The following is a 14,094-nucleotide window of genomic DNA, read 5'->3' on the forward strand; positions in this document are numbered from 1 at the left end:
CTGAGTACACAACCTATGTTATGGCCTTCCCTGAAGGGGGATTGGACACTCTAAATTGGCCGTATGTGAGTGTGTGTGTGTGTGTGTGTGTGTGTGTGTGTGTGTGTGTGTGTGTGTGTGTGTGTGAGTGGTATGAATGACTGACCATGGCAGGGCTAACCACCCGACTTGGCTTGAGATGATTGTCACTACTGGTAGTGATACCCCAACCTCATGTGCACATGCCTTTGTACTTGCCTCTTTAGGGACAGATGATATACTTAGCCATCAGTCTATGCCTGGAAGCTGTATACCATCACCAGAGGATATGACCCTGGCACCCCACAACATGCAAGCCATGTGTAGGCTTAACATAGGCATCACCCATGACTTTTCTTTATGCTAGCATTGTTGTCCCATGCCAATGTGCCACCTTCCACTTGAGCAACCAATGGTTACTGTAGCCTGCCATTTCCTGGCTTGCAACTCCTGGCTAACATCAAATACTGAAACAATACTAATTTCATGAACTCTAATTATACCCTAATTAGGTATGAGCTCCATTCCCATCATGATATTAGAAACCCTTGGAGAAATTAAACAGTATAGTAACATCTGATGCAGAGCATGGCCATTCCATGCACTGTACTGTATAATCTGTGTGTGTAAATGCATGTCATACTTTTGTTCTATGTAGGCTAATGCATCTGTTCCCTCTTCCAATTTCTCACCAATCTCCTCCTCTACCTCATCCTCTGCTGCTTGCACAGCAATGTTGGCCAATGCTATGGTCATATTGTTCAGCATATCACTGACCACAATTAGTTTGCTGCAATCTTAGCAATATACTGCAACAAATCACCAGATGTAGCCAGGCAGCAGATATGTGTCCAGCAAACTCAACACACATTTGATGATATTCTGTGTCTGCACTAGTGTGGTGTTGTACATCATCTCTGCCTCTGTCTGGGGGCTGTAGATGGGACTAACCATGGCTACATTGCATCTGTAATACACAACAGCAAACCATTATAAGAAGTCTGCTACCTATATATGGCTAACCTTCTAAATTTTGAACTTTTAAAACCTCAAATTGCTTATGGTTGACACCATAAGATCAAAGTTTTGAAACTTTGGACCGTTTAAATAAAAAACGCCGCACAGCACAAAATAGTATATTTACCATTTTCCTCACTGTAGTGCAATCTCAAAGTTGATATATTTAATTAACAGGGGGTGTGGGGCCACCCCATGCAAAAATGTAAAAAAAAAAAAAAAAAATTATTTTTATTTTTTTTTATTTAAATTTTGAAGTTTCAAAACTTCGATCTTATGGTCTCGACCATAAGCAATTTGAGTTTTGAAAGCTTGAAATTTAGAAGTAGACCTCTGTATTCATATGAGTGGACCATCATGGGCTCTAGGGTTGGTTGGGTGGGTACACCTATGAGCTAGATGACCCTGTGGAACGTTTCCTTGAACAAAGCACTACTATCGGTCACATGTGTGCCAGATGTGAAAATCATGGGAACTTTGTGGATGGCACATAGGCACATTGTGTATAATACTCACTACATTATACACCTAGTGAACATTTACTCTGTAGCTGTGGCGTTTTTAAAATAGTCTCATTAAATGTTAAATATAAAACATTCTAAAATGTATATTTTGTAAGCAAAGATTTCTAATACCTATTAATGAAAGAGAAAAGGAATATGAAATAAAATCAAATTTTTGCCATCCCACAATAAAACAGAAACTATTTGCATAAACAAAAGAACATAAAACATCCCAGAAGATTTTATATGTGTTTGAGGTATTTGTGCATACATATGATATACATATATGTGCATGTTTGTGTGTGTGTTTCTAGATATGTTTATATATGTATATCTATGTGTGTGTATATATATATATATATATATATATATATATATATATATATATATATATATATATATATATATATATATATATATATGGGTCTACTTCACTTCACCGACACGCCACAAAGCCGACACCCAAAATACCGACACCAAAAGACCGACGACGCAGATGATCGACAAGGTGAAATCCTGACAGCCGAAACACCGACATGGGCAACGTGTGAGCACGACTCAGTAAGTGTGCGATAGTGAGGGATTTAGGCTTAGGGAGCAGACAGGTAAATGTGCGATAGTGAGGGATTTAGGGTTAGGGTGCGGGAAAGGTGAGTGTGCGGTAGTGTTGGACTTAGGATTAGGGTGCGGGTAAGGTAAGTGTGTGATAGTGACGGACTGTAGTTTTAGGGGCGGGTTAAGTGAGTTAGGGTTAGGGTGCGGGTAGGATGAGTGTGCGATAGTGACAGACTTTATGTTTAAGGGTGGGTTAAGTGAGTTAGGGTTAGGGTGCAGGTAGGGTAAGTGTGCGATAGTGACGGACTTTAGGTTTAAGGGTGGGTTAAGTGAGTTAGGGTTAGGGTGCGGGTAGGGTGAGTGTGTGATAGTGACGGACTTTATGTTTAAGGGAGGGTTAAGTGAGTTAGGGTGCAGGTAGGGTAAGTGTGCGATAGTGATGGACTTTAGGTTTAGGGGTGGGTTAAGTGAGTTAGGGTTAGGGTGCGGGTAGGGTAAGTGTGCGGTAGTGTCGGACCTTAGGGTTAGGGTTTGGGTTAAGGTTAGTGCATATATAGTTGTGTGTAATGTGTGGTTTATGTTTTGTGTATCGGTGTTTTGGGTGTCGGTGTTATGGTGTTGGTTTTGTGAGTTGTCGGTATTGTGTGTTTTCGTTCTTTTGGTGTCAGTGTTTTGGGTGTCGGCTTTGTGGCGTGTCGGTGAAGTGAAGTAGACCCATATATATATGTGTGTGTGTGTGTGTGTGTGTGTGTGTGTGTGTATTTATATAGTTTAGGTCTTCATAGCTGCTCTGTTGCTATTAAAATACTTTCCTGTTTCCTTGCTTTCTTTGAATATGCGCAGTACTAAAGTGTTAATTTAAACAAAATTGTGTCACCATTTGCATTCCATGACACTCAAAATGTTTATACATACTGCAACACGTGGTAAATGTCTCCTCTCTTCAGGTCCGTATATGCCTGGAGGACGAATCACACATGTATGAAGCTTATTACCAACTGTAAAATAGGAAGAAAATTTACATCAACATAAATTCGGGCTAGGAAATTGAACATGATTTTAATAGGAATTTACATATGGCATTATGCTTTGGATACTGCTGATGAATGTTTGCGAGACAGTCCAGAATACTGTTCCATGATGTTATTTCTGTAGAAAACACTTCTCAAAACTGGTTGCTGTGATCAGGTACTCTTATAATAAAACTGTTATGCTTTATATATTGAGTTAGTTCTATAACTTGTTGATTCTTTGGAAATATTAATTAGCAATATAAATTCTGCATACATTCTATTATAAAAATAAAGACAGACATTTAGATTTAAATATTTTTGTTAACTGTTCATAATTATGTATTAGAAGGTGAATTTTATTTAGTTTATTCATTTACAAACTAAGTTCCAGTAGGTACTAGTAAGTCTTTTCAGAGGTGGCAAAGCATCAACTGGTTGGTTAAGAGCTTGCTTATACCTAAGCTATACCAACATAGGTTGTGAAGATCAGACTCATGACGACAGGATGCAATTTCACTTTTAGTTAACCTGTTAAGCAATGCAACCATTGTACTGAATGGTTTCCTATTTACTTCACATATCTCCTTTTAGGAACAGCATTCTATGGATAAGAAATATCTGTTATGGGACTAATTTCATTAAATCATCTGTAATCGTTAATGGATGCAATTATTTTAAATCAGAAACTCAGTTCAGCATACATTTCATTTTTGTGACACAATATTCTTCATAATATAGTAAAACATGAGCATTTTATTTATTATACTTTATTCTTTTCTGTGCAAGCACCCACAGCAACTCCCATCTAGCATACAAAAAGCAGCATATCAAGAGGTATTACATTATGGTCATTAGCAAAGCACCCTAGACCCAAGATGTGCATAGTATTCTACTATTCAAGACTGGTGATGTCAAGTTGTCCTATATGGTGGAATGCTTTGTGACAGTAATATCTTTAAGATTTTTATTCTAGCTTCTTACATCTTGTTATTTACAATATTTACTTCCTTGCAATACAGCAAGTATTTCACATTACTGTTTATTTCTAGCTATGCTATATGCAGCTTTCCCTTTGTGCCAAAGAAAGTACTAACATAATGAAACACTACTCATGTTATTATAAACACTGTCTACTTTGTCACCTTTTATTCAGTTGTCTTCCCTTTTTAGAAGTGATTGCAATTCTGCTTAATATAGTTTGCAGTTCTTGCACAACAACTTACATTATTTTAAGAAGTCTGACTGTCTAATAACAAGCTTATGAAGTTCAGGAATGTGGGAGAGATAAGTCTTATACCTCTGCCCTAAGCTACTCAGAGAGAGATAATATAAGAAAGCAAGCATGTCTGAGAAGATGGGCTAGATGGGCTGCCCAGGGCTGCTGTGAGGCAGAATGCTGCAGGTAAATGGCCTCTCCAATCTCTCACAGTGGAGGGCATTACTGCACTTAGATAATGGACTATCTGTTAATTTGTTTTTATATTTATTTTATACTGTGTGTGTGTGTGTGTGTGTGTGTGTGTGTGTGTGTGTGTGAATTATATATATATATATATATATATATATATATATATATATATATATATTTATGGTTCCACTTGAAACCATCGAAATTCATATGGTCGAGACCATATCATAGAGTGTTTAGAACATCGATGTTGTCAAGGGTAAGAAAAAGGTAAGTAAACAAGGGAAAAAGCTAGTGTTTCTGCAGGGCAGCAAGGTGCCCTGCACACTGTGTCTGTGAATGTGCCATCTCTGTGATGGCACTGCAGACAGGGTATGGGAAATGTCCTGTTTAACACTTCTGCATATAGCGCTAAAACTGAGATTTCCCTTTACCCCACTGTATTGCGATCTCAGAGTTGGTATATTAAAGTTGGGGGAGTGTGGGGGCACAACCCCCCACATGGGGGGTGCATGGGGGTGAAGCCCCCCTGCATAAAATAGTTTTTAGAGGTTTTTTTTCTTTTTTTTTACGTTCCCTTTGAATCTTCGATGGTTTGAAACTCGATGTTCTGGTCTCGATGATCAGAATTTCGATGTTTCAAGCTTTCGATGATTCAAAGTGGAACCATATATATATATATATATATATATATATATATGTGTGTGTGTGTGTGTGTGTGTGTGTGTGTGTGTGTGTGTGTGTGTGTGTGTATATATATATATATATATATATATATATATATATATGTATATATATCTTTATGTATATATATATATATATATATATATATATATATATATATATATATATATATGTATCTAGGACTATTGAACAAAAGTTCAATAGTCCGAATCCACACTCACCGAACATGCTTTAACGAGAGCGCTTTCACCGAAAAAGTACTTTCGTTAAAGTGTGTTTAAAAAAAAAAAAAACATTACTTTTACGTTTAGTTATTGAAAATAAAGGAAAAGACAGGTTTGCGTAATTGCCATAGCTGTTACCTGTTTTACTTTTTTGTCTCTCTCACTAGCTGCTAAAGATCTGCAGTTAATGAGAATAAAGGAAATGCTGACTCTCAGAGAAAGTTTCAGTCTGCACACATGGCTTTTTACAGGATTAGCTGCTGTTATTTTTCAGTGGGCTTTATCTGTAGATTAAAACCCTGATGAGAAATGTTGAGAGTTGTTCATTATCTATGATGTTTTAATACGTGCAATGGGAAAGCCTACTGCAGTGGGAGTATGGGGATATGGAGACCACCCCCTCAAAGGAAATGACCATCAAAAAAGTTATTTGCAGTGACATTAACCCAGCCGGGCTTCATAAGCCTGCTCCTGAATAAAAATACTTTGAAATGTTGTACTTTATCCATCTGGACCTTTCCAGAGTTGGTTACTTAACTTTGAAAAAATTCTTCCTGATGTACTCACCCATTTGCAATTTTTACTCTTTTGAAATACAAGATGATGTGCTACTTGAATTATTCTACATTAAATTCCACTATTCGTTTTATAATTTTGTTTCTATATCTGCTCTACAGCCTGTGATATAGGGAAATATTTACAGCCCAGCTATATGGAATTTTGCAAATAATTCTATGTCATTTGTGAATATTGTTATGATTTATATAGAGCTGTATGTTATATACTGATCTAAGATGTATCCACAGTGCACCCTGCTGGAACATAAAAGATTAACCTGCAAAACTTAAGAATAGTTGAGGTTAAGTTACTTTATAGCTGGGCCATAAACAAAAGATGTTATTTCTCAGTTTCAGTTCAGTAGCAGACACAATGTCTACAGCTAGAAGTTTTTTGTATTGTCTTGGAGAGAAGTAATTACTAGGTTTCAAATGTAAAAGCGGTTTATTGTTTTACGACTTCCAAGATCTGCAAAGATCTGAGAGATATGTATTTCTCACACAGAAATGTTAAATTATGTTAAGTTTCTGTTTAGCCTGGGGACTGAAGTCAGGTGACAAGGAGTGATGTCATCCAAGCTGGCCAAGCAGTAATGTTTGATATTAATTTGGCAACTCTCTCAGAGAGAGACTGGGCATTTTGTATTTTGTCTTGGACCTAACAAGAACATCCACTCATCATCATCATCATCATCATCTGCACTTGCCTTGCTCTGTAAGTAAGTTCTTATGGCATAGTAACTCTTTTAGACTGGATTAGTTTAGATTTTTTCTTTCTTTATTTGAGACTGTCATGCAGTGTTGTTTTAAATATTTCCTGTGATTTTGAACTCTGAAGTAACTGTGTTGGCTTTATTGAGTATTGTCTTTTTCTTTTATTATTTATTATTAAATATATTTAAACCTGCCTTTGTGGCTGATATTTTTGAGACATATTTAAGCTCTTAGAGTACTTGTATATCTGTTTGGTGACACTGTACAGGCCACTCCAATAGTGTTGCTCTTGGTCAGACTACCATTTGGATTTTTAGCAACATCACACAGCAGGATTGGGCACCCTTTATTAAGGGCATTAAAACTAGTTGATATTAGTGTTTTTGGCACTGATAACTACCGTATAGCCTGGGCAGAAGAGGGCATAGCTAGTAAACCTGTGTCAGCCTTTCCCAGGAGTGTATCTGTGTTTGTATATAAATCAAATCTCAAAGTGTGTGTGTGTGTGTGTGTGTGTGTGTGTGTGTGTGTGTGTGTGTGTGTGTGTGTGTGTGCCAGCTACTTGGGCAGAGACACAAAACACTGGTTGGACAGAGATGGTGCTGAAAGTCTTACCCTGGCCACTCAGCTGAGATCTCAACTTTATAGCTGTGCCAGTGGGGAGTCTTATTGAGGATCTGGAGAGAGAGGGAGAAAACCAGCCCCAGACTGACTGTGATCTCTGTGTGCTCTTAAGGGAAACTGCACTTTACTCTGTGTGTACTTGTCATCCTCCCATTGTGTATGTCCCCCACTGTTGCCATTGGTGAGGATTGAGGGTCTTTTCTACTGGGCCAGTGCAGGGGTGTCACACAGCCACACATTCTTTTTGCTGTTTTTTGATAACTTGTATAGACTAGGTCCAATTTGAAAACTGTTGTTGTGATGTACATTTACTTTGCAACAATTCATAAATAGGTACTTTCTGTGAAATGCTGAGACTATATTATTACTGAAGCATTTCTTTCAGAAGCTAAAATCCTGTTCCTCCACTAACTGAGAACAGGTAGTCATTTGTTCATTCATTCTAGATATCAGACTGCCCATAGTCTGCTTTGTGTGGCCCTTGTACAGGTACAGTTTGTGTATATGGAAATCCTTAATTTGCAGAGAGCATTATGTCATAATATACCACTGCCACTTTCACTGTATGCCGTGTGCCTTTCAGACACCTTTTAGGACTAATGCATAGCAAAATATGCCCTCATATATGACAGAGTCCATAATTCAGTGCTAATTATATTATTTACCCTTCAAATAAGCTTATTCTGTTGCTAGCATGAATTCCCTTCAGAACATGGCCTCCTGCATCCTGCTGCAGACTGCAACTCATTCATTTCTTTGTAAATCTATTGTGATGTCACTTTTGCAAAGCATTAACTTGATTAAAGCATTTTACTGAATGACTGTGATTGATCTTTCTCAAAACTCTGTAATATATACCTACATCAGGTTGTGATCCATTACTTTAACTATCCATTTCCTTAGAAGCATAATACATCATACCAAACAAAAAAAAAAATATATGAAAGTTCCTGTTTACCCTCTGAGCTTAAATTAGACAGTGAGACAGAATGTAACATCACAGCTAATCAATTATTTCAGTATCTGATCTTGAAAGAAAATTAACAGGAGCCTTCCACTGCAGGGTTCTTAACTATTCAGGTGAGGAGGTGTTACCACTGGGTTGTAAATTAGAATATGAAATGCAAGATTTTAGTTCCAGATAACTGGAGTACAAGTCTCATTTATGTGAGATCATTTGAACTGAGAGAAGCTTTGTACAGGGAAAGAATTCATGATGTGCATGCAAAGAGTGATGGTATGTTTCATAAAGCCTCATAATGATGAAAACCCATTTACTGGAGAACCCATAGTGGTCCATAAAATCTCATTATGTTGAGACTCAATTAATCTGAAACACATGGATTAATATGTAAACTGTTTCAATTTTCTGAACTGAAAACTACATATTTTAAGTACAATGCAAATAAATAAATTATATAATGTTTTATAGGGGATAAAGCCCCTGCATTCTGCAAGGATGGAACTTTACCCATACCCCAACTCTATAGGATATGCCACCTTGGAGAAAAGTAAAAGTGTGTTTGAATATTGCTTTTACTTTTAGTCACCTGACTTTGAAGTCAGTATATAAACATAAACCCGACTAAATGGACACTTAATAGTTTTCTCTTTTGCTTCACCTGGACTGATTCATTGAATTCATGCTAAGTTACCAAAGATAGTTTCAGTGGTGAATGCAAACAAATAAAAAAATATTCACTAAAACTACCTTCAGTGAATACTAGAAAAATGTATTTTTTTTTCAGAGGGCAAGCTCCCTCCTCCATTTCCCTAGACTTACATACACCTGCTCCAAGGTCACACAAAAGTGGAAAAAAAACTCCACTGTTGGCAAAAGTAGCTTTGGCAAGCAGTATTCAATCTTTTTGTGTTTGCCAAAAGTACCTTTGCTGACCTGACATGCTCCAGATTCGTTGAGTCTTGACAGAATGAGACCTGATGAATCATTAGGTAACCATTTACTGATCTGGATTGTTTGCAATGAAAACATCATATTCAGATAGATCCTGTCATTTTATGAGTTGAGCATGCACTAAGGAAAGTTCCAGTACCCCTATGGGATACAACTGAAAGAGAACTACAAAGAGTGGAGAACTTGGGCAAAATTTAAAAAGACTGCATTTGCTGACTTGGTGAATAGTACGGATACTGTAACTAAATCTAATATGATCTGCAAGAACTGATTAAATCTATTAAAAGGAAGCATTATCAACTTCATATCACAGAAGAAGTTGTTACTGCCATGCAGAGTATTTCTCTGGAGAATTGGGGGGGGAGGTTACAAGTCAAGCTAGATAAGGAAGTTCCAAGTTGTGTACATTTAAGATGGCTTTGGAAGATCTAGATTATTTAGACTTTTATTTGGTGTTTTATGAGTATTTGAAGTGTGTCAGAGAGCTATTATGTAGACTGTTGAAAAGCATGAAGGTGTTGCTAACTAACATCACTAATAACAAACTAGTCTGGAGTGTGATGAGAGAAAAATCATGCTAAGAGATTGATTCAGTTACTGACTAGACAAGACAGTATAACCTGTAGCAGAGCAGAAGCAAGTATAAAATCAGTTTCCAGGGCTAAAATATACATGTCATGCTTTAACTTCTGAAGGCTTGAAACCAAATGATAAAAAAAGCCAAAGCTGTAGCAGCCTTACTACCACCACAAGATAAATATTAATTGTTTTTCAAAGTTTATTCCAAAACTGTATGAAACAAGTGTCCCGTTAAAAAATTATGGGAGTGCTGCATGGTACTCAACTGAAGAGCAAGGCAAGAGTTTTGGGTTGCTGAAACAGTTACCAGAACAGTTATACTGAAGTATTCTAAAGAGAATAACTCAGTTACTAGTCATTGCTAGTCAAAGTGGTATTGTCGCAGTAATTTTGAAAGAAGAGAAATTAATTGTTTATGGTTCAAGGGTATTTACTGACTGTCAGAAAAAAAATTCAGATGAAAAAAGACCTAGTTGCTAGCACCACTTCAGAGGTAATAAGATGTTTCATTAGTATGTGGTTTGGAATGAATTCCAAGTAGAAAGTAGTCAAAAGCTCAAGGTATGAGCAAGATTGTAAAGAATAATGTTATGTCTACAGAAATGTCAAGTAAGAATGAGTTATGAGCCTGGATATCAGAAGAATAGAGCAGATATGTGGAGTCATTTACACTTTCAGGAGCAGAAACTAGATGTTCTTGCAGATGAACCTGAAGCTATCTGGGCTACACTGTAATTACTTATGACAGAAAGAGATTTAAAGGACTTCAAAATGTTCTGCAGAAGATACAGAAATTGAGATACCGAAAGGATTTGCTATGAAGAATTAGCCAGAACAGATAAAATGTATTAAGAATGAAATTCAAATTTCCTTTTAATTTTAAGCAAAGACTATCTTCATACAAGGTTGTTTAAAACATATACATTTACAACTCTATAACAGACAATGAAAACAGATGCTGAAAAAAAATGTATGAGTTGTATTTTGGAAAAATCAGGCATAAAGAAAGAGTACATAATTTATTATTTTAGCCAGGAATGTCTGGGCAGATTGAAGGAGTAGTTCAGAACTGTATTGCGTATAATGTTATCACAACACTAATCCAAGAAGAGTAGTATTGTCTTAGCCTGCACCAGGCATAAATGGAGCAACAGTAGTACATCAGGACAATATACATTTGATATGTGAGGGTTGATTTTTAGTTTTTAATAGTGATTAATTTAACTGACATTATGATGTAGTCAATGCACTTAAAGCAACATTTTTATAGTTTATATTTCTATATTTTAATAGTATTTCAGATGTCAGATCTCACAGTGGCCTGCAATAAGGTTGCCCTGGATTTAGAGCTTTTTCAGAGTAGTAGGACTGTCAAAATGTTGTGGGTAGTTCTAACTGTATGCATTCATACAGTGAAGATAAGTGCAGAAACCATGGAACACAACCGTAGCAATAACTGCTATATGACTTTATGGAACATAAAAGTCCTCCACTGTAAGGAGTTCATCTGTCACTTGCTCACTTCCTAATGGGACATATACATTACAAGGTATAAATCATATGTCAGAGTCATTATGCACTCCTGAGAGTCAAAAATCAGGTGCAAGAAATACTAATACAGAAATTTTCAAGACAAAGTTATAATAGGCAAACCAAGACTCTTCCTGATCCGAACAAAGGTTATCTGAAGGTTGGTAACATCAGAGCTAATTATAGATGAGGAGGTGGAGGGTGGGTCACCCTCTGACTGAGGTATGAGAAGAAGCCCCACATTATCAGCTTTTTTGAATCATCACTGATGAATCAGCTGTTGCTGGATGAACTATATCCAATGATGATCTCAAATCATTTTCCCCACCTGTGGTTGCCAACACTTTCTTAGCAATGCTGTACCTCAGTATGCTTTAACCAAAGAACAGAAGTCTGTATTTGTTCACATTATATCTTTGCTGTTGTTCCCCTGTCCCCATCAGGTTCACTAGACATAAAAAATCATTATCCAAAAATCACAAAATAATACTTCAATATTTTTAGCAAAACATTGCTTATATAATACAGCGGGTCTAGGTTACAACATCGACAGATGAGAAGACCGACAGCGAAATCACCGACGCGGGAAGATCGACGGATGAAAACACCGACGCGGAGAACACCGAGATGGGGAAAGGATGTGTAAGTATGCGGTAGTGACGGACGTTAGGGTGCGAGTAAGGTAAGTGTGCGATGTTGGCGGTCTGTAGGGGTAGGGGTGGGTTAAGTGAGTTAGGGTTAGGGCGCGAGTTAGGTAAGGGTGCAGTAGTGAATGTTTTGGGTTGGGGCGGGTTAAGTGAGTTAGGGTTAGGGCGCGAGTTAGGTAAGGGTGCAGTAGTGAATGTTTTGGGTTAGGGGCGGGTTAAGTGAGTTAGGGTTAGGGCGCGAGTTAGGTAAGGGTGCAGTAGTGAATGTTTTGGGTTAGGGGCGGGTTAAGTGAGTTAGGGTCAGGGAGCGGGTTAGGTTAGTGTGCGATAGTGACGGACCTTAGGGTTAGGGTTTCGGTTAGGGTAGTGGATAGTTGTGTATGTAAGGTTTAGTGTTTGTTTGTTAGGATTTAGGTGTGCTTGTGTTGTGTGTGGTTTTTGGTCAGGGAATTTGTTTTGTTTATTGGTTGTTGTGATGATGTGTTGAGTGTGTGTGGTGTCGTGTTTGTGAGCTGTCGATGATGTGGTGTCGGTGATGTCGTTGTCGATGTTGTGTGCTGTCGGTGTTATAACCTAGAACCAATACAGCACATTATATACTACAAAGTTTGCTTTCAATATTAGTGAAATTTTGACTTCTGCAAATTGCCCAATGTATTACCAGATAGACCATAAAGAGAAGAATCTGTAGTAGAGGGGTCTTCTTCCTACCCTGAGATACAATAATACTGGAGTTAATTATAAGTAGCAGAGATGCAGGGAATGCAGCATTTACATGAGGGTATGGGGCAAAGTCTCCATGAAAAAATAATTTAACAGTCTCCTGATTGGATATTTGGCTTACTTTTTAGAGAGTGTTTAAGGGATCTAGGCTGACTGTTGTTTGACTATTCAGACTAGATCCCTTAAACACGCTCTACTGATGATATCTTACATCTTTGTCTTACTGTTTGTTAAAGTGATGTCCCTTTTTTGCCACATCAACTTCAAGAAGTAGGGAATAAAGTCATTACTATGTAGATTACCAATTTATACATTTGTAATGGCACAACACATGTTATTTTGTGCTTTATTTTGTTGCTAAGAATGTCTCACTGGAAGTTTTGATGGTGCTACATCATCCTGCTGTTACATCATCATTGACTGAACCTGTAATTCTTTACTACCTTAACTAGCATGCAGGTGACTATATTACCATGTGAACTGCAGCAACAGAAGATTTTATGTGTTGTAAAGGTTCTGTTGTCAGCTGTGGCAGGGATTCAACACATTGTTGCAGGAAGGGGTATTTATTTTATTTGTATTTTTTTTTTATTTATCCTTTAGTTGCTCCGGTTAGTCCCACCAGACAAGTAGACTGTTTTCAGGGGAGACTTGAGATGGTATGTTTACTGCTAAGGAAAATCTTGCCAGAGCATCAGAGAACTTCAGTTATTCTTTGTTGATAGTTTTTTGGGGATCTTTTACATCTATATGAGCTACCACCATTTCAAGCAGACGGGACCTTGGTTTCATGACTCATCTGGAGGACAACACAATCAGTAGTGCAGCACACTCCTAATGCTGAACTGCACTGTCAACAATCTAATCACCTGAAGTGGGAATACAACCCACTTTCTGTTGTACCACTGATACTGATTATCATTTGGTATCATTTTAAGAAGCTCGTAGTTGTGGTATGTATTGAAAAGAGGGTACCACAGTACAAAAGGGACAGGTAAGTAGGCAACTTATGGGATTGGGGTGCAGTTTACATTTTTATGGGGCATTCACACGCAACTATGTGCACATGTTAGCGAACATGTGTAACCCATATATGTACACATTTTGTTATGGGTCCATAAGAGAGGTACTAAATGGAAAAAACACCTATGAGACTGAGCTACTACTGTGGGCCATACCTCTCAACCTCTTAAAGCAAGATATATGGACAAAGCCATAAATAATAGGGGGACAAAAGCCCAAAAATAGGGATAATTTTTAAATATTGCTCTTACAAACTTACAAAGTAGATAGAATAGCAGGTTTTGCATTAATTAGCATGACTTTTCTGAAGGGCATGATGTCTGAAACTCAAATGTCTGTCATGATTTTTTTACTTAAATC

At 37.4% G+C, this 14,094-nt stretch overlaps 1 protein-coding gene across 1 annotated transcript in view; it reads right to left on the reverse strand.

Annotated features, from left to right (window-relative positions):
• Nucleotides 1–14,094, reverse strand: part of SDR42E2 (short chain dehydrogenase/reductase family 42E, member 2) — a 525,257-nt gene that overhangs the window by 290,135 nt on the left and 221,028 nt on the right. Inside the window, exon 8 of the mRNA XM_044089637.1 lies at nucleotides 3,009–3,080. Coding sequence (XP_043945572.1) covers nucleotides 3,009–3,080 — 72 coding nt within the window. The remainder of the gene's footprint in view (nucleotides 1–3,008; nucleotides 3,081–14,094) is intronic.

The sequence above is a fragment of the Protopterus annectens genome, chromosome 12.part0, assembly GCF_019279795.1.
Source record: "Protopterus annectens isolate FY-2018-M chromosome 12.part0, PAN1.0, whole genome shotgun sequence".
Classification (NCBI taxonomy): Eukaryota; Metazoa; Chordata; order Ceratodontiformes; family Protopteridae; genus Protopterus; species Protopterus annectens.